At 43.7% G+C, this 23,486-nt stretch overlaps 2 protein-coding genes across 6 annotated transcripts in view; both read right to left on the bottom strand.

Annotated features, from left to right (window-relative positions):
* Positions 1-5,513, bottom strand: part of dusp8a (dual specificity phosphatase 8a) — a 42,084-nt gene extending 36,571 nt beyond the window's left edge. Inside the window, exon 1 of one of the 4 annotated variants that reach the window (XM_031861817.1) lies at positions 5,218-5,513. The gene's annotated coding sequence lies outside the window, so the exon portion shown is untranslated. Of the gene's footprint in view, positions 1-1,610; positions 5,108-5,217 lie in introns of those variants that run through there. The other 3 variants (XM_031861824.1, XM_031861808.1, XM_031861797.1) reach the window with 3 other exon arrangements.
* A 3,173-nt stretch (positions 5,514-8,686) lies between these two features.
* On the bottom strand, positions 8,687-23,067 carry LOC116393539 (tyrosine-protein phosphatase non-receptor type 5-like). Of its 2 annotated transcripts, XM_031865938.1 has the most exons (14): positions 22,717-23,067; positions 19,050-19,156; positions 17,545-17,821; positions 16,948-17,070; positions 16,726-16,821; positions 16,226-16,482; positions 15,826-16,018; positions 15,299-15,383; positions 14,933-15,012; positions 14,583-14,720; positions 14,363-14,473; positions 13,159-13,319; positions 12,721-12,834; positions 8,687-11,157 (listed from the first exon to the last, which is right to left on the bottom strand). In XM_031865938.1, the coding sequence occupies exons 3-14, from the start codon at positions 17,812-17,814 to the stop codon at positions 11,064-11,066; spliced, it is 1,722 nt and encodes a 573-aa protein (XP_031721798.1). In that variant the 5' UTR covers positions 17,815-17,821; positions 19,050-19,156; positions 22,717-23,067; the 3' UTR covers positions 8,687-11,063. The 2 variants fall into 2 exon arrangements, with proteins under 2 accessions (XP_031721798.1, XP_031721807.1); XM_031865947.1 differs by lacking the exon at positions 19,050-19,156.
* Between the last annotated feature and the right edge of the window lie 419 nt (positions 23,068-23,486).

Genomic DNA, 23,486 nt, shown 5'->3' with positions numbered 1-23,486 from the left:
ACACACACACACACACACACACACACACACACACACACACACACACAATTACTCATCAAGGTAGAGAGATCATTGGCTGCATGTGCAAAAGTGTGCTGGGCTACACACGGTCGTTGCAAAAACCAAAGTGCCATTTGTTTGAACATATCAACAGAAACCCTGTGTGGATCGAGGACCATTTCCTTGGTTAACCAGGTGTCATGCGACAAGTGAGAAGGTCAGAATGTGAATGCCGTCGTGTTGTTTTATTCATGTCGGAGGCACACGGTGTCATGAAAAATGAATGGGCTTCCTCTCATTTACCCCAAAGCCTAAATGGAGGATTAAACCTCGGTTGAAAAGGGAGAGTACGACATGATAGCAATGTGCAGACAGACAGCGGAGGGAGATGAAGTAGAAAAACACAAAACCGTTTAAAAGAAGAAACACACGAGCAAATGAATAATACCAGCAGTATATATATATGCTCACTTCAAAAAAAATCAAAGAGGGTGAAAAGACGGCAGGGAAATGGCATTATTTTTTTGGCAGGCAAAAAGAAATGTGTCATGTTATGCTAATAGAAACAGAAGAGACAGTGGTGAGAAGGTGGGCGAGGAAACAAAGACGGAGAGAGAGGAAAGGTAGAGAAACGGCGTCCTCTGATCGGTAGTGTGTTGGGAAGACGTTCAGGCAGCTCTGCAACTTTTCACCTCTGTTCTGACACCACTGCCACGGAGAGAGGGGGGATGGATCCAGCCTAGCAACTCGGCCAGCTCAAGGTAAGGGAGGGGACAGTTGTGAAGATCGAGCGGGGAGGACAGAGATGAAGAGGAAGGAGACTCATAAAGGGAGAAGCTGAGCGACACACTGAGGAGGGAAAGAGGATCTTTTGCTTAAAAACACTCAAACTAACTCGCAGACGACTGCACCAAACTTAAAGAGACGTGGACGCGGAGCGGGTCGTGTTGCAGTGCCATTCATAACGGCAGAAGGACGCGCATCATTCCTCCACGGATCACCGAGATAATCGCTTTCCGTCCCCCACTGCCGAGGCCTGTATCTCCCACAGGCTGCTGGCCGAGCCTGAACATAGATGCACACATGCTGCTGCTGCTGCTGCTGCTGCTGTTGCTGCTGCTACTGCTACCGCTTGGCAACCTGCCTGATGGAAGAGCAGCAGCAGCAGCACAGGAACACGGAGGAACGTCTAGATAGACAGCAGCAACTGCCTGCGCTGTAAACACAGCCAAACTGCTGCTGTAACAGAAAGTACAGTAAAGGCATGGCTGTGCAGACAAAAACAAGGCATAACAGACACATCTTGGACAAGAAAAGAGAGTAAAGTCGGACAGTGAAGACTTCTTTTAAGAAAGCAACGCAGTTAATCTGATCTGCCTGTCTGTGTCACAGTGATGACTGGATGCGGATTTCTGCGTTAACACTTTAAGCGAGGCACAATGTGTGACCTCCAGCCACACAGCACCACATGCAGACATATTGACATTCCCTCACTTTTCTCCCAATGTGCACCCCCGGCAGCTATTCTGCAGCAACGCCAGCGCTCCCCTACTACAAACAGCCGCTTGCATGCTACATTACGACCTGCCCCATCACCTGTTATATCATACCTTTTATGGCGCGGAGCCCTTTTAGCCGAGGCAGCTAACAACACAGCTTCCAGGGGTGTGAATCTTTCTCTCTCTCTATTCTGTTTCCCCCCCCCCGCCGCTGCTGAGCACAACATCTGACGCTGCATATGTCTAATGGCGACTGCTCTCCCCACCACCCGCCCCCAGCCTCTCTCACTTTTCTCTCTCTCTGAATCCCTCCTTCCTCCTCGATCACTCTCCTTTCTTGCTCTTGTGCAGTGAACAGGGGGACGGGGAGGGGCGGAGTGCGCAGGTTTACATGTGCGGCGGTATAGTGAGAGGGAGAGAGAGACTGGTGCTCTGCATCCTCGACGCCGCTAGGACGCTCTCAGTGGGCCCAAGATGGGGAATAAAGAGCGGGGATAAGAGGAGGGAGTGAAGGAAACAGAGAGAAAGGTGGAGACGGGAATTTGAATATGGAAAGGGAGGGGAAATAGAAATGTTACAAAGAGGGAGCGCAAACCTCAGTATGCTTACTCAGCATAACGACCACAACCATGACCCCCTTATGCAAAGCCATCTTTCTTTCTCCCCCCCCCCAATCAGGAAAAGAACAAACAAGCCCTTCGCACTAAAATAGGCAGCAGCCAGGAGCTTGCTGTGAGGCTCTGGCTGAACAGAAGGAAAACAAGCCGAGAGGAGAGAAGGCAGAGAGATGGAGACAGCGTGTACAGGCCCGGAGCAGATTCTGTTGTTGCCATAGAAACAGCCCCGGTTGGTGAGCATGGGGGCACGGGGAGGGTGGTGGTGATGATGATGATGGGATGCTACTGGTGCTGATGGTGGATCAGGATGCAAGGGGGGGGAGCTAAAACTGACAATGCTGCACACACACTTATGTAAATTCTCACAACTCGAGCTGTATGAACTGGCTAAAGAAACAACAACATACGAGTGCTTTTCCAAAAAAATGAAGTCCACTTGCAAACAAGTGCACAAAGTCCGAAGACTTTAGGTGGACAAGGTTGTGTGCATCTTGAAGATGAAGTGATGCAGCCACACCTCGGCTCGGCTGAAGGCAGAAGAACCCGATCAACGGGTTCATTTTGAAGGATTTTTTAGTTTTTACGCTGTTGGGGAATTTGAATATGTGAATTTACCTACGGTGACTCAGAGGCAATGGAACTTCCAGTTGTGCATCATTAAAAGCAAAAGAAGCTTACACATGTATCAACCCGTACTACAAATAAATGTATGAGGCAAGTTTAGCATTGCCATTCTCATGTCTAAGCTGCTGTACTAAACAGGTGCGATACTTTTTCTTATTTACTTTGTTTCAATATCAACAGACTTCACTGTTACTCTCTGATAACAAAAGAGTGATAATGAAGGAAGCCTCTTTGTAATGGGTCAATACAACAAAAAAAATTGGGGAAGTAACTTTATCTCCATAAAACGGAGACACTTGCAAACAAGTGCAAAATGTCCGAAGACAAACAAAACAAAACAATGAGCGAAGCGTGACGATAGCTCAATAATGCCATATTGTGGATTGATTGCCATATCAGACATCGGTGAGAGAAGCAAACACAAAGAGAGCAACTGGAGGGCAACCAGCGCTGATGTAATACCATCCAGGTTATTCATTAACTCGCTGCATCACGTCACCTGTGGCCAGAGCCTGGAGTAGACCAATATAAAGACGGCTCTTCGGTTTATACAATGGGAGACAGGAAATGTTTTGTTTAGACCACAAAGAATTACATCATCAGAGCACCTCACGCCCTTCACCCGGTGACACAGGCTCTGTCTCTCATGAACGGAAAGCTTGCATCTGCATGCGTTTACACTTTCTTACATGCGACCACAACAAGGGACTCCGCAGCCAACACCGTCAACACGGGGCTGCTGGAGGATTATAGGGTCATCGGTTTACAGTGGAGAATTAAGTAACAAGAATTACAGATTGTGTTTGTGTGTGCTGGTATGCCTTCAAAACACTGCATGGATTAGTTATTAGGTATCAGATATCTGGTCTGATAAGAGCATTTCTAACCTATTTCCTGACAGCTTTCGTTACATTAGCTGATTTCTAAGACTAAATTAGTCTTTGAAATTAAGGAAAATAACCTTCAATTGAGGGCTCTCAATTTAATTCTCTTGACTAATCTCATTTTCCTAAAACCCGAGTTGCTGTGTAAATATTGCCTGTTTTGTCTGAATAACTCAAGTATATTTAGTTTACTATCACATAAGAGAAAGAAAACCCAGCAAATCATCAAGTTGAGAAAATGGAACTGTAATGTTTGGTTAGTTTCTCGAAAGAAAATCACAGTTAATGGATTATCAAAATGGCTGCAATTCAATTTTTTGTCAATAGACTAATCGATAAAATCTACTTGAGTGAACTGACTTGAATTTCATCTGCAAACCCTTATTTATGAATGCCTGTGTGGCTGACAGCAATATACTCCAGCAGCTGGATGTGAATAATAAATGTGTTGTTATAACAAAAAGGTTTAATAGAGTGACAGGCCTGAAGTGAGTAACATGGTAATGGGCTCCATGGGGGAAAAAAACAGTGTAACAAGAGAAGTGCTGTTACGGTGATCATGTAATTTGGACAAAATCAATTCCTGGTCAAAGCCCTGTTGGGGCAGAAGCGTCATCATACTGTAAACAACATAACCTGGTATAAAGCCTTCTGGTGACCTCTAATCAATATGCTCCCAGTAGGCTACTGCAAACGGCAGGATCATATAACAAGCTGGGACTACATAGGAATCTATCATAACAATAATCACGATATAGATACTGATGAAAATAATACCACGAATACCTGACATGAAATACACTGCCTATAAATAGCGTATAAATAAAAATGTGGAAAATCAACTCATCAAAAACTGCTTATCCTCAGATATTGAGACCAATAAAGAGATGGGGCGCACAAAGAGATACATGGAACATTGTGTCCTGTTTAATAACAACGATGGACGGTAAGCGGTCATAGCGCCCCATAATAAACCGACCTAGATTAGAAATAAGAATAGAACACAATGCGGACTAGCGGCCATTGCCTTTACAAACGTTGCACAATTAGCATCAAGCAATATTAAAATACACGTTCATGTGCAGGTTCACTGCGCGTTGTCTGAGTGGGAAACCTGCACTGTATTGTTGTGACGCGTGGATATGTCTGCATGCGAAAAATGAACCACGTACTCCATTGATCGGACTGTGATGAATATGAACAACAGCGCTCAAATTAAACAGAGAAATATATAAAACATGTATTCTACCTACCTTGAAATGGTCGGACGGTAAATGACCAGATGTTGGTCAAAATAGAAGAATCGATAACTTCAGCCTGGACGGGTTTAATTCCCATAATAAGACGGGAGCGCACATAAAGGGGGGAGTGCACGCTGACAGGCTCGCCGCAGCAGAGGGAGGGGGGGGGGGGCACGAGCACAGATAGCGAGCAAGCGCTGCTAACGTGAGCTAGCTCTGTGGGCAGCAACACACTAGATAACAACACTTCTCGTTCCTACGAATGCATACACGCACGCACACACACACACACACACACACACACGCACAAGCGCGCGCGCGCACACACACACACACACACACACACACTCACCTCGGGCTCCACGCGGCTCCTGTGTGTTATTCAACTGGCCTCCGTGTGTTAGGGGGGAGAGCCGCGGTGTCTTCATGGGGCTGGCCGGTGTTTACCTGGCTGTGTGGCGGGGGACAGTGCAGCTGACGGAGGGTGACACCGCCAGGAACAAACGAGACATGAAAGCGCGGTGACAGGCAACAAACCTCCCCAGTAGTTGGTCAGCTCGTGGAGGGATAGATTCGCTTTGCTAGGTAATAGCTGTGCATGTGTGTGTGTGTTGGGGAGGAGGAGGGGGGGCTAGTTACAGAAGGTGCACTTTAGCACTTTCTTGAACTAAAGCGATGAGGTCATGGTTCAGTAGGGAGAGCGGAAAAAAAGGAAAAAACTATGAGGTTGACGTCACCTCGAGCCAATCAGCGCAGGCGGCTCAGGGACCGGGTGACGTCAACGTTGTGATCCGCGGATTAAAGGGACAGTTCGGCTTTTTTAAAGGAGACGCGCAATAACTCGTGCAGTCCACAGTCTGTGGTGCAGTCACTGGGCTGCCATAACAAGAAGTCAGTCCCAGTGAGGAAAAAAAAACAAGAATTACCACTAACATGAGATTGTTTTTCAAGCAAATCAGCGTCATAATGTGCTGATTATTATATTATTTCATAATAATCCCTTACAGGAATGTTGCTTTGAGTTGTTTATTTGTTTCACACAGATTGCTACAAAAATATACAAAGGCTGACTTTCTGTTTTTATGTGGACACAATAAAGCCCGACTTTCTCACAGGTATTGCAACATTACACATGTTTTATAGGGATTTAAAGGCCATACACACCCGCAGGTGTTTTCCATTACCCTGGCTGATTATACCTCTAATTAGGTGGAAATTGGGTGAGGCTGTGCTGGGATTTACGTTATGTCACTGTGTACTAAATGGAAGGGTAGAGGTGGAATTTGTAACAACAGAACTAACAGGAGAGTGAGGGGGATGCCAACAGAGCACAGTCTGTAGCTCACACGGCCCTGAGAAAAGCTCTAAGCAGGGAACATAAGTGAAAACACCTGTGTGGGTGTGTTATCGGTATGTAGGGACTTTAAGAGAATATTTATAAAAACACATTCTGATCTTATATATGGTAACATAAATTAATATTTACTTATCCGCAGTATCACATTTGTACTAACCACTAATCAAACAGTTGCAATAAGTGGGTGTTTAAATTCAGTGTCATGAATGGACCTTTTCACTGCAGACATTTTGACATGTTTTAGAAAAGCACAGGTGATAATGATAACATCCATGATGGCTCAGTTCCATTGACTGAGCTATTCCAGAGATTCAGCATGCCTCAGTGGAATGCATACCGTTAATGTTATTAAGTGTTATCAATATAGTATTTAATACACCTGGGCTTTTCCTTACTATGACATGTCAAAATGTCTGCCTCGAAAAAGGCCTAATCTCTTTTGTTTGATTGAAAGCCTTTGTTCTGTTGCTCTGCCAACTACATGTGTCAGTGAGCTCGCAGATGAATGCAGGATAAAAAAAAAAGCTACTGGCACTATGTGTAATTACATTGTATATACTGACACCAAGTGGTAGAAATATTTAACTGCACTCTGTGGTGCAGGTACAGTAAAGGGGTGCAGTAGTGCAGGGGTTCTTAACTCTTTTGACCTCGGGGCCCAACTTTTCAAGTACAAAGTGTCCCGGGGCCCATTCAAATATTAACACTATTAGTTTAACTAATTGATCTCACTCTTGGTTTGATTTGTATTCAATAACTATATTGTTACCTGTTCAACTCCACCCCTATTTTGGAGCAAAACCGCCTAAAATGACATACCCAAATTAAAATGGCTGTAGCTTCTGAACCACTGTTACTATATGCATCAAAAGTGTCAGAAAACCTGTAGGTCATACAGAAACAGAGCAGTGGGCCTTTGGAGTCAGTACAAATTGAAGATTTTTGTCCGCATAAAATAAAAAGTATCTTTCAGTATAAATAACTGCCTGTGGCTGTATATGTACAGGTAAAGGACAGTATAGGGCTGTAACTACACTATCAGTGAACAACTGCCCAAATGGACACATGGTAACCAAATGATATTCTGACACACTAAAGGTGTTTCTCCCTTTATATTTTGACATTATATTATTTTCCTTTTATTTTCAGCCTTTGCAAAAACTATATATATATAACTATAAAGTCGAAGACGTGGTGTGTGAGTAGCGGACTTGCTGTGCGTAATGGCTGCGTCCGAGCGCACGATCGAGTATGCGGGTAGCTCCGTTACGCAAGGTTATACGTTGGTTCACGGCTTACGTAAGATGAAGATAAGGTTTGTAGTATAAGTACTAGCGTTTTCTGAAGCCACTAGCTCCATGGTAACATCCGCTAGCACATTGTCGTGTCTCTTTCCGTCGAAATGCTTCAAGATCCGACTTGCAGCGGTTATGGCGACTTTGGACAGTGTGTGTTTGGGCTCCTTTTGTGAAAAATCCATAAGAAATGAAAGAAAATCGATGATTTCTTTGCAAAGATGTGGATTCTGGGCATGCTGGGATACCCAACACGGCCATGTTTTGTGACGTAGTTTGCGCAAGCAAGCCGTAGGAACGGAAGGGGAGGGGATCGAGGACGCCGGTGTCCTCGCGGAGTTAAACAGGCAAAACCCTTGTCAAATAAATGAGATGATACAATGTGATGATCACAAAGACATTTATTTATCATGTGTATGTAAACCTGCATACACAACAAGAAGCCAAACAGGCTTTCCCACGAGCGTTGGATGTTTCGTCGCTAGGTGTGGCTTTAGTTTCGAAGGCTTCAGTGCTTCGTTTGATAGCATTAGCCCACATTCCACACACTGAGCCCTCGGCTCTGCCTCGTTGCCTCCGTTCACAAAGCCGTACTTAAGAAAGTCAGGATTGTACTTGCGCACGCATTTAGACTTTTGGGGAAGTATGGCACCACTGTCGTCTTCATTTTTTCTTTTTAAAAACTTATCCATAACTTTCGCTACAGGCTAGCGGCTAGCTGAGTATATTCTTCTGCTTATTGTAGCTTGTTAAACAACTGACTGACGCATTACCGCCACCAGGTGGTGGGAAGCTATATTGTAACTGAGCGTCTCATGGATAACTAATATCTCTGGTGTCTTCAATTGATAACCTATGCGGTCCCGCGTCCCTCGCGGCCCACAGGCGCAAAACTGAAAGTTTTTTGCGGCCCTCTAGGTGGCGCTCGCGGCCCAATCGTGGGCCGCGGCCCCATGGTTAAGAATCACTGCAGTAATGGATATCACGTCTCCAGAACACAAAGCCAATATAGCTTTGTCATAAACCTTTAAATCTCAAAGCCATATTTTGATTACAAATTTCATATTTTTTATTTGTTACTCACAGTAATCAGCTTCACTGGTGCTCCGGTTTAAAAGGAGCTTTGTGTGTCGTTGAGTGATTGAGAGTCACAGAGAGAGCAACACAGATTCATGAAAATCTACCTTTATTTGGATGCAAAAACTCACAACTTAAAGCGATACTGTAGCAGGGAAGAGGAATACTGATTGCTGGTTGGTTGTATGCCTGATTGTTTGGCTATTTCCTCATCCCCATTTTGATCACCGGAGGAGGACCAGGTAGGTAAGCATAGAAAATAAGCACTCAAAATAATAGCTTTTCAATCGAGTACACTGGACATTATCAGAGGATTATGTCAAAAGTCTAACAAAAAATTGTAGCTTTTCTTATCCATCCCAGTCTTATTTTCCGGTAAAACGTAATTTTGGCAGTTTAATTTGCTAGTTTATTCGATGTCTGCCACACAGTTAACTCCATCCTCTGATAATGTTCACGACTGTTGATTTGATGCATTAAGTCAAGATAGAAGTTGTTTTAATCAGATTTTTGTTAGAAAACTGTCTTCACTGTTTTAGCTGCCTTACACATAGCGATTATTTCTCGTGTTGTCAACTGAGAGTGGCCTAGAGTCACAGATGGAATCGAGTGGGGACTGCATAAAAACTCAGTCTGAGGTAAAATTCTCTAAGAAAAACAATAAAAACATACACGGAAAGCAAAGCATATTAAAGCAAAGCCTAGAGGCATAAAGTAATAATACTGAAGACTGAACATAATCTATTTATTTTCTTCACCGTAAGGTAACTTAGGTAGTTGTCACATTTTGTTCTGTCAAATCTTGCAATATAAACCGATGGTTTGATCCACAGTATGAGCTACATTCCATCATGGTGTAAACGGAAATATACACAAGGCATCTACTCGAAAGGATTGTATCAAAATGTTCTAAAAATATCTCTGGTTGGTGTCACAAAAGCAAACTGTATCAAAAGCATTGGCCGAGAGCAAGCAATATAATAGGCTTAAACCCTTTTACACAACAAAAAGCAGGACAACCAATCACGTCGCTTTGATTGTGGACCTATGGAGTCCCATACAGCACATGCAATCCATTAAACTCAACACAATCAAAACACAATACGGAAAAAAAAGAACTTTTACAGCTAAACATCAGAGACAACCTTAGTTGGTCTATTGTGCTTCATACAGATTAGGTCTGGCCTGTCTATACAACAATCATGGGCTTCTTACTTCACGGATGTGTTCAAGCTACTGTTGAAAGCAGAGGCATCACGGAGCACGTGACTCTGAGGGCGATAATGATGGGAATATGACATTTGCAAGAACATTAGCTTTATGTGACCAAAGGTCATCAATACATGCATTTCATTTTCTTAATGCAACTTTTTGCTTTCCTGTGCGTTACACTTCGCTGTGTGTACATGTCAGATTCCCCGGAGCTTTTTCTGGGCTTTTGCATTGATTTTTCAGATGTTCTGATTCTATCTCTGGCCTCTGTCCCCTCGGTGTCTCCGGCTCTGTGACGCCTCTGACTGTACGTCTATGTGGCCTTAATGCAGGAGTTGTTTACTGTAAACATCATGGGCCATGAGGACTGCACAGGCAGCATGGTCAAACTGTAATACTGTAGATTGCACAGAAATCCTAATTATTTAATTAAGAACCTAATTGTTATACATTCCTATGTTCCATAACATTGCACATGCCTTTAATGAACACTTAGCACCATGCAACCTGAAGATGGGGTGGCTCCTGAATGCATCAGAAGTTGAAACAGGCCTTCTATCATGTTTTTTTATTGTTGTTTTTTACATTAAAAGTGAGAGTCAATGAGAAAAGTTGTAAGTTAACTTAAATTTCATGTGAAATTTTACATTTATATGGTGTTTAATAATAGGCTGGCATTTGATCATTTCTCTGTAGATTTGAATTATGCTGGCACCTATACTGCATGGGCCCTTATCATTGACACTAACTTTGGGAGACGGAACATCAATTTCCTCCTTGCAAAGTGACACCGCTGCAGGTGAACTGATTATACTTCAGCTCCAGTTTAACCTTTTGATAACTGTACATACAGTATGTGAGGGGGCTACATACTAAATGAGGCCTTGATGACTGAGACTCATTAACAGTAATATGATTTTTTGTTTTAAACAGTGCAAATGAAAGGATGTCAGGAGTTGGCTTGGATTATTTTGGGGCCTAACTGTTATGACTCCCCAGGACTGTGTGGATCACTTAAGTGTCTGATTAGGATTTGATCTCTGTGTTTGTTCTGCTCATGGACACACAGTACGCACATATTGTGTGTCAACCATTCAGTCCTGTCTGAACGAGCCTGTCTTGGGTGAAGGGATCTACAGGGTTGGAACTTGTTAAAGGGTGAGATTGAGATGATGCTAGGTACAGTGGTGCATACCACCGGAGGCGGTACAGTGTACAGTGGTGTGTCTCGGTCTGGGTGTGGCTGTAGCGCTCACTCTACTCCTCAGTAGCGTGAGGCAGCTGCTTCTCATACAGGCTGAGGACGTGATGCACAAACTGGTACTGCTCGCATGTCTGGATCATCCCACCCCTGAGGAACATAGAAAGACACACACACACACACACACACAGAATGGTTGGTCAGTCGTTGGTCAGTTCCTCTTTCACCATTTGTGGTTTTGAGCAAAATGTCTCAACTGTTAGATGGATTGCCATGAAATAAGGTAAAGCCATTTGTGTTCTCCACAGTACAAATTATTTTAACTTTGATGACCCATAACGTTAGCTCTATCACAATCATCAGGGAAACAGTTGAATTATTCCATAATTCTGGTTTATACCTGCAAAATTCTTAACTTGTAATTTGTGTTCCTTTTCAATAAGCATGTATGCCTGCTTAACATCTGCAGGTTAGCATTTTCGATGTGAGCACGTTAGTAGGCTGGCGTAAGCTCAGTAGCAGAAGCCAGTCTCACAAAGCAGGTAGCATAGCTGTAGACTCTCATTCTTGTTTTTAGTATAGAGTATGGATAAAGTATAAGGTCAAAGTATGCTAGATCTTAAGTATGGCATTCTGTCTTCCAATTTCTTGTGAGACTATTTGTTTCTGAAGATAGTTTGTAGCTGTAGCTCAGAGCTATGTATTTGGCTCTGTCTTATAGTAAGGAGCAGTTCACCCAAATTTGAAAATTACTTTCTTGGTATTGTAATTCAAAACAGTGATGAAATATTATAGGCTAAACGGTCCATGCACATTTTGATAGTTTGATTTATCGTTTTGGATTAAACGATAAAACAAACCATCAAAAGGTACACTGACCGTATACGAGTGTGGCCTACTTTTGTTTAGGTACAGCAGGTTTTACATTTTTGTATTACAGAGGAGGATATTTTGTTTTTATAACAATGTATTGTCAGCTAGTTTTAATCCAAACTGCACAGATGTCTCACACGTGGAAGTAGCCCACATTTTCATTTACAGTTCAGCTTTATTTCGTACCTTATTGAAGTAAAATGGGGTCACCATTTAACGGCTCCAGCAAAGAATAAAACGTTTATCTAATTTTCTCAAACCGACCATTCAACACAACGGACCAGGACATTTTGACTTGTCAAACACAGGTGTAAATTATAACACTGCAGTATAATGGCTGCATTCTACTTGGGTGTGCCTGTTAAGAGCAAAGTTATTGTGCTTGTAAAATAGCTAGAATGTCTTACCGGGACACTTAAATGGAATAAAGCCATAATAGTTATTAGTTTCACATGCTTTTCTTGCTATAATAAGTTCCAAAGTCTATTATGAACGAAAGATCTTGAAATGTTTCGTAGTTTAAAACAGTTAAGGCCACATTTGTCTCATTAATACTCTGGGTAACTTCAAGGGCTTTCTCATGACCACTTTACTTGGCTGGAAAAAAACGTTTAGAATTACGCTGCATATCGCAAGAAGGCTGTGGACACACTGGTTGAAACTTTAAATTTTGTTGTTCTATTGAAAATGAAGCTCACCACAACTTACCGCAGCTCGTGATTTGAAACCAGATCAACTGAATCTACGTAGACTGTAGGCTTTTTTCCGACAACAGATTTAGATTTGATGCCAAGAACTAAAGAAAGACATGAGCATGGATAAGGGCTAAGAATATCTCACCTGTCCAGACGGAGCTGGCAGGTGGTTCTCAGGATGTCAACCACACCCTCAGTCCTCAGCTGCTTGCACAGGATGGAGGTGGCGATGAAGCAGCCAGTTCGACCTATTCCAGCACTTTGGATAAAAAGTTAGAGGGGTAAAGGGACACAGGAGAAAATGGATGGATTGGTGTATTGATTAGCACACCATTAATTTGATTAATGTCGAATCCTCCTAGGGGAAATCAGACAGCAGAGAAATGGAAGAAGACAAATGCTCTGCTCTGCCAAGTGGTTTCTATGATAAAAGTAAAAAGTGTTCCTCTCATATTAAGCTGGGCAATTTTCCCTCTGCATGTATATTATTAAAATAGTGTTAATATAGGCCTTTTGACACAGCCATGGGAACACATTTAAACTACGTATCTTTCCTTATATTTCAAACATGCTACTTTTGTACCTGCAGTGGACAATTATAGGGCCACTGGAGGGCGGGGCTTCCTCTCGGGCCCTTTCCACTTCCTGCACCAGTTCCAGAAGAGGTGGAGCCTTGTCTGGTGTCTTCTGATCAGGCCACGAGGTGTACCAGTACTGCTGCAGACTGCGCTCCTCTCCCCCACACTGGCGCACACACACACACACACACACACACATAAACACAGAGACGGGTATTCAGACAGAAACTGATGTGATCATGTTGCGTACAGGTACATGAGACAGACACACTGAGAACGATTTCTGATCAGCCTGTTGCTCTGCATGCATACCCAAATTGTTACCTTGGTGTTAGTTCCTACGGCAACAATGAACGCTTTTGAAAAAGAGGTTTTATAGTCTACTCCTCCCTTTCCCGTACTGTAAAATAATCAAATCCATCAACTGCAGACGCAGGCTGCATTTATTGAATGATCATGTTTGGCTTGCTGCCAATGCCACCATGACCCCAAATTCAATATAAATTGCCGTTGCATTTTAAGTCACATTGGTAGTGTGACTCTAAGAATGGCAATGTTGGCCTGTAGATCCACCACTTTGTCCACACTCAAATCTCTCTTTTTCTAATTATGTGATGAAGTGCCATGACATTTGTTCGAGACATTCATGGTCAATGATGAATCACAAGGACTCTGGTTATTCTGTGACCTTTCCTCTAGTGCCACCAGGTTTAAATTGTAGTTTTAAGTGAAATGTTTTGAACTTTTGGATGGATTGCCATGAAGCGTAGTACACAGATTCATGTTACCCTCAGGATGAATCCCTGAACTTTTCATCGTCTGGTCAAAATTTTAATTTGTCCAAAAGATGGTTAACCAGGTGACCACCTCCAGGTCTGAAAAGTGAAGCCAATGCAGAAGTGTCTTAAACTTGCATGCTTTATTATGGACATCAGGGGGCGACTGCTCTGGCTGCAGAAACAAGTCAGATTGTTTAGAAGTCTAAGAAAAAATAATCATACTCATCACTTGATTTATTACCTCAGTAAACATTGTAAACATGAGATTATGGTCTCGTTTTCTAGTTTAAATTCTTCTTCAATTCAGCATGATGCCAAAATAGTAGTTTTGCAATTGGTTTGAACTTGCACCTCAACTTGTTTTCACCAATGTTGTGCACTGTATTTGCCCTTTTTGTGAGTTATTGTTAACAGTCTGTCTGTGTGTTACCTTTAAAGTAAACACCCTCAGACTGTAGTCATCCTCCTGGGTTACTGTGACGACAGTGATCTCGATGCCCTCATGGGTCACAGTGTCCTCAGGCCAGTACTCTGCACATTTCTGCGAGACACAATGAACAGTCAAGTGGAAATGTTTACCCATCCGACTATCAACTTATCTTATCCGTTGATCTATTAATGCGTCCATCATCATCATCGCCCTGCCTGACCTCGTTTTTCTCCTCCAGGTTGGTGATCATCACTATGATTGGGCTTCTCTCCTGCCACACCATCCTCCAGAAGTCCCCCACTGTGTTCACGGTGGGACCCTGGGTGGCAATGTAGGCACACTCCTCATCCCCATAACCCTGCAGAGCGACGCACACACACACACACACACACACACACACACACATACACACAGAAACACAGAAACATGCCCAGTCTTGTCATATACATATAATCAGTTATTACCAGTCGTCAGACACATTCAGAATACAAGGTTTTATCCATGGAGCATGACTAAAGTGGCTACATCACAAAGCTGTGCTGGGACAAGAGCTTACATATTTTCACTTACTTTGAGATAATTAGCATTGATGTAAGTAGTGAGGAAATCGTCTTCATCCTGTGACTTCAAGATCACTCTGCTGTGTGTGTCTGGAGGACGACAGTGTGAGGTTACCATGAAGAAAGAGAGACAGATTTGTTGTAATTCAAAAAGATGACAGCAGCAGAAGAAGATGCTGTGGTGCTGTGTCTCAGTGTGAATATCAATATTCCGGTGCACAGAGACAGACCTTTTACAAACGCATCCGAGCTAAATAGTTGATGAGCATGTGAAATTATTCAAGAGGAGCAGCACAAAAAAAGCAGTTTTCACAATATTTACAACTGCATAATCTCTTTTACTGGCTGTTCCGACTCGTGTTGCAGCTGTACTCACTGGGTAAGATGGTTTTGTAGCGGTTCTTTCTCACCAGCCCTGGGTAGTTGTACTCCTTAGGGTCCACAAAGTTCATAGGAGTTTCCTGCCGATGGACACAGAACAATGGGTGCAATAACAATCAGCCCTTGCAGAAATGAAGGGGAAGTCTTAACCATGCCTTCTACTGTAAGATAACTATATCCAACATGAATTAAGTCATCCACTGGCCTTCATTGTGTGTGATGTGATTCTACAAACTACTTGTGTGTGGTCTTGAACGTGCATCTTTCTGCCTAGCAGACACCAGGATCCTCTGTGGGTTTTCGTATGCAAATATGCCTGTATCTATCCTTCCCTCGCCCACTAACACACAGTGGAAAAGCTTACGGGTGTGTGCAGAGCTCCGCTGGGTGTGTGTGTGTGTGTGTGTGCATTAGTGGCTGTGTCTATGTGTGTGTGTCAGCGTACATCTTTTCCGGTGAGTTTCTGTTCATCCCTGTTAATTTAAAGCGAGTAGGTGGGTGAGCTGCTGTTGCTGCACCTACATAAAACTCAGCCTGCAGGCTTTGGTCATCTATGGCCCGTGTGTGTAGCATGGCAGGGGTCAGGGTGTTTGTTCCCTGTCGGAGGTACTCCTTGGCCGTCTGGTCTCTGGGGGAGAGCTGTCCTCCGTAGCCGTAGGGCTCAGTGCAGCCCGGTGAACACATGTCCAAGGTCAGGGAAACGTTGGAGCCCCTCCTGTGTGACACATATTGAATCATACAAATGCATTTAGCTGTACAGTACGGGTTTACCCATCTGCAACGTGCATTGTGGATTTAAAATCCAAGTATGCAACATTTGTCTTCCAGATAACAATGCCAACAAATAAAACTAGTCACAATAAAACTTTTGTCTGTCAATTATTTCCAAAAATACTCCCAGCCCTCTGCCGCCCGCCCCAACCTCTCCTGAAGCCCCACTGGTGTGACGGTGAGGGTGGCGGCATCTCCCTCCATCCTGGTGTCGGTGCCTATTTCAAAGACCGGTGTCTGGGGCTCAGGTTCCATATCCAGCAGATCCTCCTGAGCGTCTGTCCACTCTGACAGGGTGAAGGAGGGCTGGCGGCTCACAGACTGACGGCGATCACCAATGTCCCGCGACACAGTTCCTGACGACCACAAGCCAGTGCCGTAACGCCACTTACACACCATGTGGACAACCTGGAGAGAGGTTAATGGAAGAAAGCAGTGAACGTGTATCCATTCATCAGCTAATAAACACATCAATCAAGCAGGAAACTGGCCAATCTGCAAATAGAGAAGTGAAAAATCCAGTCAATCTAGTTTCTTCCAAAGTCTTCATGGTTCTTTATGGTGAATTACAAAAATTCAACATCTACTATATTTCTCACATTCATGCGGAAATAAATGGGCAGGAATTGAATGGTTTCTCTAGCGTTTTACCATGATAGCACAGATGGCCACGCCAATGCCTGCAGTTCCATAGACAATCCAGTTGTGCTCTTCGGTGTTCACAACCTCCCTCATCAACACTATGGACTGAGCAGTGCAGAGAGAAAAAGACAGGGGGAGAGGCAGTTAGACACAGCCAACACTAGAGTCAGCATATCTTCAAGGTTTCTTTTTTGCACAGCTCTATTGGTGAGTTCCAGGACGGACACTTACGTCCATTCCAAAAATCGGGTGGCAGGGTAAGATGAAGCCAAGGTAGAAGTCAATGACCTGCAGGGCTTTGTAGATGGAAGAGAGAGGTCCATTTCCTTCCACCACAAAAAACACCCAGTACCCCTGGGAGGAGAGAGGGAAGGCAGACCGTCACCGTGAACTCACCGGTCACTCATGCACTGGTAATCAGGCAGCGCTGTGGCTTCTCTCAGGTGAAAAGGAACCGAGAAGAAAAGAATATTGGCCTATCGCGCAAGCACAAAGAATATGTAAACTGACCACATGCAGAACTAGTGTCATAATCATTGCGGCGTTTACAAAGCCCTAATTTATTTATTCATTTTTTACATATGGTAATGCAAGTGTCAAGTTCTAGCCCAAACATAGAGGTGCTTTGGTTGTCGACCAAACAACAGTAACAATTGCATTGCTAATGTTGCAGTTAAACTACTGTGGATTTTACTAGTCTGTGCTGAGCTGAAAACCAAAGCTTGTGCAGGAAGGTCATCATAATCTAATTTAAAGCAGACATTTGAGAAAAACATCAAACAAGTAAAGATTTTCTCCACTGGTTTCAACTGACGGCCATTCGCATACCGTGACTTGGGAGATGGCGAACAGTGCAGCCCAGCAGTAGATCTCAATCACGAGCGCATACACCTTGTGCATGAACACTTCCTCTCCCTGCGGGCTTTGGCCCCCTGCAGGTCCATCTTTGCACTTTGGGAGCCTGTCTTTTTTAAGGGCTCTGTCGCCTATTTTATCAGTCTTTGTGGGCTCATCTAGCCAGACGGGGTCCTCGTCGGGCCTCAGGAAGATGGAGTCCTCAGTGTGGGAACGGGTGGAGCTGCTCAGCCGGCGGGTCATGATACTCCTGTTAAATGAAGATAGTCCCAAATAAACCACTGTTAAAACAAGATAAATACAGTGTGTGCTTTAGTTGTTGCTTTAAAGGTGCTAAATTCAATATTCAGTCACCCTCTGGTTCTCTTCCAGGTAAACGATGTTAGCTCTGTCTGCACTGTTGCCTTTGTTTGCACCATTTGTGCTGTTAGCACCGTTGGCTGTTAGCCGTCAGTGTAGCCATCGCCATGTTGAGAGCTGTGTGGGGATGATCTATCAATCATTGATTTGCTCTTCATTTTTAGACAAGCACCTTTAACCCCTTATAAACACAAAAAGTCCAGTGCGGGTAAAGTTGTTTGCTTTCTCTTTTCTTCACAGCGTTCGATTATAAGACATCCCGCGTGAATAAAATGAAGACATATCACACTTTTGTCTTTCATAAGCAATCGCGCTTTAATGCTTTTTGTCTTAGTTCCTTTACTACAGAAAAAAATTCAACCAAATTACGTATTGATTTCTAGTTCAATTACATGTTGCCTGTGTTTGTCAGGTTGTGTTTTTAAATGAGCGTGGATATGACAGAGAGAGTTGTGTTTATTCCACAGGCCTATTCAGATGTACAGCTAAGCGACTTGGAGTGGCTCTCATCCCCGGATCCTCTTGTCTCCCTCAGATGGGACTCTATTGGGTGAATGTGTGTGTGTATGTGTGTGTGTGTGTGTTTGAGAGAGAGAGAGAGAGAGAGAGGCTCTATTGTGGAGAGATGAGTCAGGGGTAGAGTGTTTACAGCCCTGTCCGTTGCCTTGGCAACAGAGTGGCTCTCATCCCTCTCATTCGTCCTGAGCATTATCATCTACTGACAACACACACACACACACACGCACACACACACACACACACAAACACACATGCACACAATCACACACTCGCACGCACGCACACACAGTCAGTCAGCAGTGTATTCAAAGCCCTTTTCCGCCCTGCACTTTTGTCCTTCAACCATTAATAAAGGTGTTTTGTACATTTGGCTGATTACCACCACGTGGTGTGTGCGGATGTGTGAATGTGGAGGCCTGTGAGAGTGGTGGTGTAGTGTTTTATCTGAATGTGTTGCTGATGGCTAAATTTGTCAGCAGTGAGTTTGGAAGTTTTTTTTTTTTTTCTTCAATTTAATCAACTAACAATGCAGACGAAAATGACTTTCCAGTTGGCTTACTGGGATATCAAAAAACTGAACAGCCTGTCACATGACTCACCTATGATAGATGGCAGGGAACTGGTGGGAGTCAGATCACATGATCAAGATAAATCCTGTATCCCGTGGCAACCAGCCATTGTCAGCCATTGTGTGGCAGAGTCAAATCTGAAGGACAGAAGATAACAGCCAAACACCACATGTCATGTGTTGAAAACTTAAAAATAAAGAAAAGAGAAATATGTTACGGGTCATCTAAACACATACGGTAGAGACACCTTGGGACTCAAACTCAACTGGTTCAGGTTTTGAATCTTGTTCCATCAAAAGATGGACCTGAGTAGCACCCTTGTCAGCTCCCAGCTGTGGTTTCATGAGCGGAGGATGGAGATGTAAGGTGACACAGTAAACTGTCAATATTTCTCCCCCTCTCTTTCTTTCTCTGCCTCTCTCTCTCTCTCTGTCTCTCTCCCTCCCTACGAGGCGGGGATGATTTGAGCCAGACTAAGCAGACACCCTCAGAAATACATTTAGATTGCTCCAGTCGAATCAGTATGCATGAAGTCAAGCCTTCTCTGCTCTCCTCTCCTCTCTCTCATCTCCCCTCCTCTGCTTCTGTGCCGCTGGACCCTGTTGAACGAATGAGGTGAGCTCAGCGGAATATGAGACCACACCAGTAGCAGGAGATGAGTCTCAGTGTGTGTGTGCGTGTGTGTGTGTTAGAGAGAGAGAGACAGTGCAGGTGTTGACCAGAGGGGAGCTGCTTTGAGTCCTTTTCTATCTCTCTTTGCTTGCTGCGAAGGTGGTTTTGAAGTGATGACGCCAGTTAGGCCGTCCTGTTGTCTTGGCAACGTGCATACATACAATGTACACACACACACATATAACGTACACACACACACACACACATACACACACGGATTGTGTTGTATAAGAGGAGCTGAGAAAGTTCAGCTTGCTTCCGTTTTCAAACAATAGCTGGACGAGGAGATGAGTTGATGGCAGGATGAATGGGAGGAGAAGCAGCTCTGTTTATGTGTGTGAAGGTTGTCTGAGGCAATGACGCAGTGAGGTTGGCGTTTTGGTAACTGTGGCAACCAACATATACCGTAGCACACACACACACACACACACACACACACACTTTGGCAGACACACTGCATGAAAAATGAAAAGCACAAACATACATCTGCACTGGGAGAGCAGTGACAATATTCACGTTTGTCGAAAAGAAAATATCGTCCTCTCTTTGCTTTGATTCTTTGAGGTAAATATCTTTGTTGTTTCTGTTGTTCGCTTTGGCTGCTGAGTGATCGCTTGGTGAAATGTTTGGTACATTTTACCAGGGCTGTAGCTCGGATTTTACAAATAGTGAGGTCATGATTCACACCTTTTGACAAGACACCGGAACCAAAATCTGACATTTGGTTAACCATTGTATTTTACATCCCAACATGTGTCAAACTCTCTTCTCACTGACAGGAATTCTAGAGTAAATACATTCTTATTTACATACATTTTATATAAAACTAAAATCAGAATATAAAATGCGAAGTCCCCCAAGTACAGGAAACATTACTGAGGACATGACCTCAGTGTCCTCAATGGTAAATAAGGCCCTGCATTTGACCCTTCTGTCTCTTTTGTTTTTTATTTTATGTTTAAAATGTTGCCTCATGTCACACTGTGAGCTTCAGTTTCATGTATTCTGTATCAGCATGTTCCAGCTATTGGATGTTAACACTGACAAAAAAAACACAAAACCAAGACTCACTTGTTTTTACAATCCAACAGATGGAAATATTCTACATGTCTTGTTCATCATTTTGTACACCTTTCTCCAAAGATTGAGCCTCATTTGACACACATTTGGTACCTTTGGAGACTTTGGGATCCCCACGAGAATTTAAGATAAAGTTCTGTGGGTTTGAACGATGATGATGATTCTTATAAATACCCATAAATGATAACAAACCGGCTCTTTTAACCTCAGACACAACGTCCCTGTCGATTGTTGGGGAGCTCACAATAAAGTTTGTATTCAAAATTACACAAAATCAGAGCGTGACGGACAATACCAAGCTGCAGTAACGAGCTGAATATTAGTCATAGAGGGAGGCAGTTTGACTTAAGTTAAACACCTTTGACAGTCTAATGATACGTAAACTCCAATTAGCCATAATACAGTATTCTGGGAAAAATTGATTGGGAAAAGTGGATTGAAAAGTGGATGAATCCTGACAACAGATTCAGCCTCATCCTCACTGAAGTTCTGCTGTCTTTGGGTCCTTACAAACACCACCCCCTCACTCTTCAAATAGAGTATGTGTGTAGTGTTTCCATTGATCTGCGTCCATTCAAAGCACCCAACATCCAGCTGAGTCTGAACGGAGCCATACAATAAGCCCCAGCAGAACCACAGGACCAGGAAGCGCTGTCTGCTGACAGCTGTGTAAAGCTCAGTTCCTGCAATCAGGAACAAGGGGAATTAATCTGGTTTATTTTTCTCTTTTGGTGACAGCTGGCTCGTGTTTTAATGGACATTCCTAAGGCTCCCATCAGCGTGTCCGTCTGGAAACATAATGTGTTCAAATCTGCTCTATCTTTATAAATGTGCAGGATTTGTTTGCGCTTTGTCCCCGCCATTACAGCAAAACTCTCAGGCAGAGCAGCATTTCCTCTTTGCAGGTGAATCAAAAGCGCGTCGAGGTTGAAGTATCGAGCGTGTTGTCGAGGTGCTGAATATGGCAGGGAGACGGGGTAAGAGGAAGCTCTTACTGAAAGTGATGATGGGATGGTAACTTGAGAGAAAGTCACGAGGGCCAAGACCTGCCTTGTCAACCTTTCTCTGTCATACACACTCACACAGATAACATCCTGGTATATCAATACACACATACGCTCACAATGACCTTAGAATGAAATACCTAGCAAGCCTGCAGCTTCCTCATGTATATCCCAGAGACGGATAATCAATCAGCTCTATTGTTTACATACACTCCTACAAATTCTCAGAGCAGCTCCAGGGGCATTTCAAAGATACATTTTATTAACACATGTACAAACTTACAATGCAGCCCAAGCTATACTGTATGAATAATTGAAATGTGCTGCATAGGGAATTGATTCACAGGCTGCTGAAGATACATATGGATTCCCAGTGACAAAGGACTGCGTTACATGATTGCACTGCATCAAAACACCAGTGCAGGAATGGCATTCTCTGGCAGTCATTCATGCTAAGACAAAACACTATTCATATCACGTACATGGCTACGGAGAGCTAGAGGGACCACACAGTGCAGAGCTGGATGGATTAGTAATGAATCACCCAGGGAGGTGGACTGTTGCATCCCGCTCTGGTAACTCCCACATTGTCACAGAGACATGATACAACACAGAGGAAATTAAGCTTCGAATAATAATAGATGAGAGAGGAAACACTCAGTGAGAGCAGCACCAAAGAACCAACCTGTTGGCAAATAATCAGTTTTGATAATGAGAAAAATGAACACGCACCTACAGAGGCTACATCACACATCCCTACCTATTCACAGCCAGGGAAGCGCAGCAGCCATATGAACAGTGGGGGCTTTGCTGAGGAATTGGTATTCACCTCGTGTCGCACAACCACAGAGGGGGAATGAGGGAGAGACGGAGGGAGCAGAGGAGGGCTGGAACAGTCACTCACCCAGAGCCCTAAGTCTGGTTAGGATAAGTCCTCTTACCTGGCTGAGCCCGTCTTCACATCGCCATCTGCTGCTCTGCTCCCGTTGAGCCAAAGACCAGGAGCCAAACACCAAGAACCACGGCAATCCCTTTACTGCTCCTCTGTCTGGGAGAAGAGGGAGCGTGTTTGCATGTAAGAAGGAGACAGACTGACAGCGAGAGGCAGAGGACGTGTGTGAGGGTAGGAAAGGCAGAATCTGAGAATGTGTGTTTGTGGGAGAAATAGAGGAATTAAAAAGTCTGAAGGGTTTTCTTTTGTTTGTATCCTGGAGGGGAGAGAGAGAGAGAGAGATCCACAGGCGGCAGCTTCGTCTAGGTATATGCAGCAAGAGGCTGTACGGTAGCCTTGGCAACAGAGCCAGAATGAGGAAGAGCGAGCGAGGGAGCTGGAGAGATAGAGAGAGAGAGAGAGAGTGTGAGAGAGAGACTCTGTGTGTGTGTATGTGTGTGTATTAATCACATTGTAGGCACATAAATCTGTTCACACAGGCACATTACCGAGTCTCACCTCCAAAGCATCGCTCCCACATGTTAAACAATTCAATTTTGGGGTTAAAGGACGAAGCTGGTGATATTCAACATTTAAATTTTTGTCAACAAATCCTGTAAAAACACCAAATCCAACGGCAAATGTATCCTACTAACACGTTTTATTATGTCACCAATATCATAGCCCTCTATGCCATAGACCTCAATCCCACAAACTGTTCAAAACCACAACGCTGCACGGGGCGACATGTTTCCTTATTACCAGGAGTTTATTTCAAGT

This window comes from Anarrhichthys ocellatus, unplaced genomic scaffold (genome assembly GCF_004355925.1).
Source record: "Anarrhichthys ocellatus isolate YVR2014 unplaced genomic scaffold, GSC_Weel_1.0 scaffold2, whole genome shotgun sequence".
Lineage (NCBI taxonomy): Eukaryota > Metazoa > Chordata > Actinopteri > Perciformes > Anarhichadidae > Anarrhichthys > Anarrhichthys ocellatus.
This window is presented reverse-complemented; position numbering and strand designations above follow the sequence as displayed.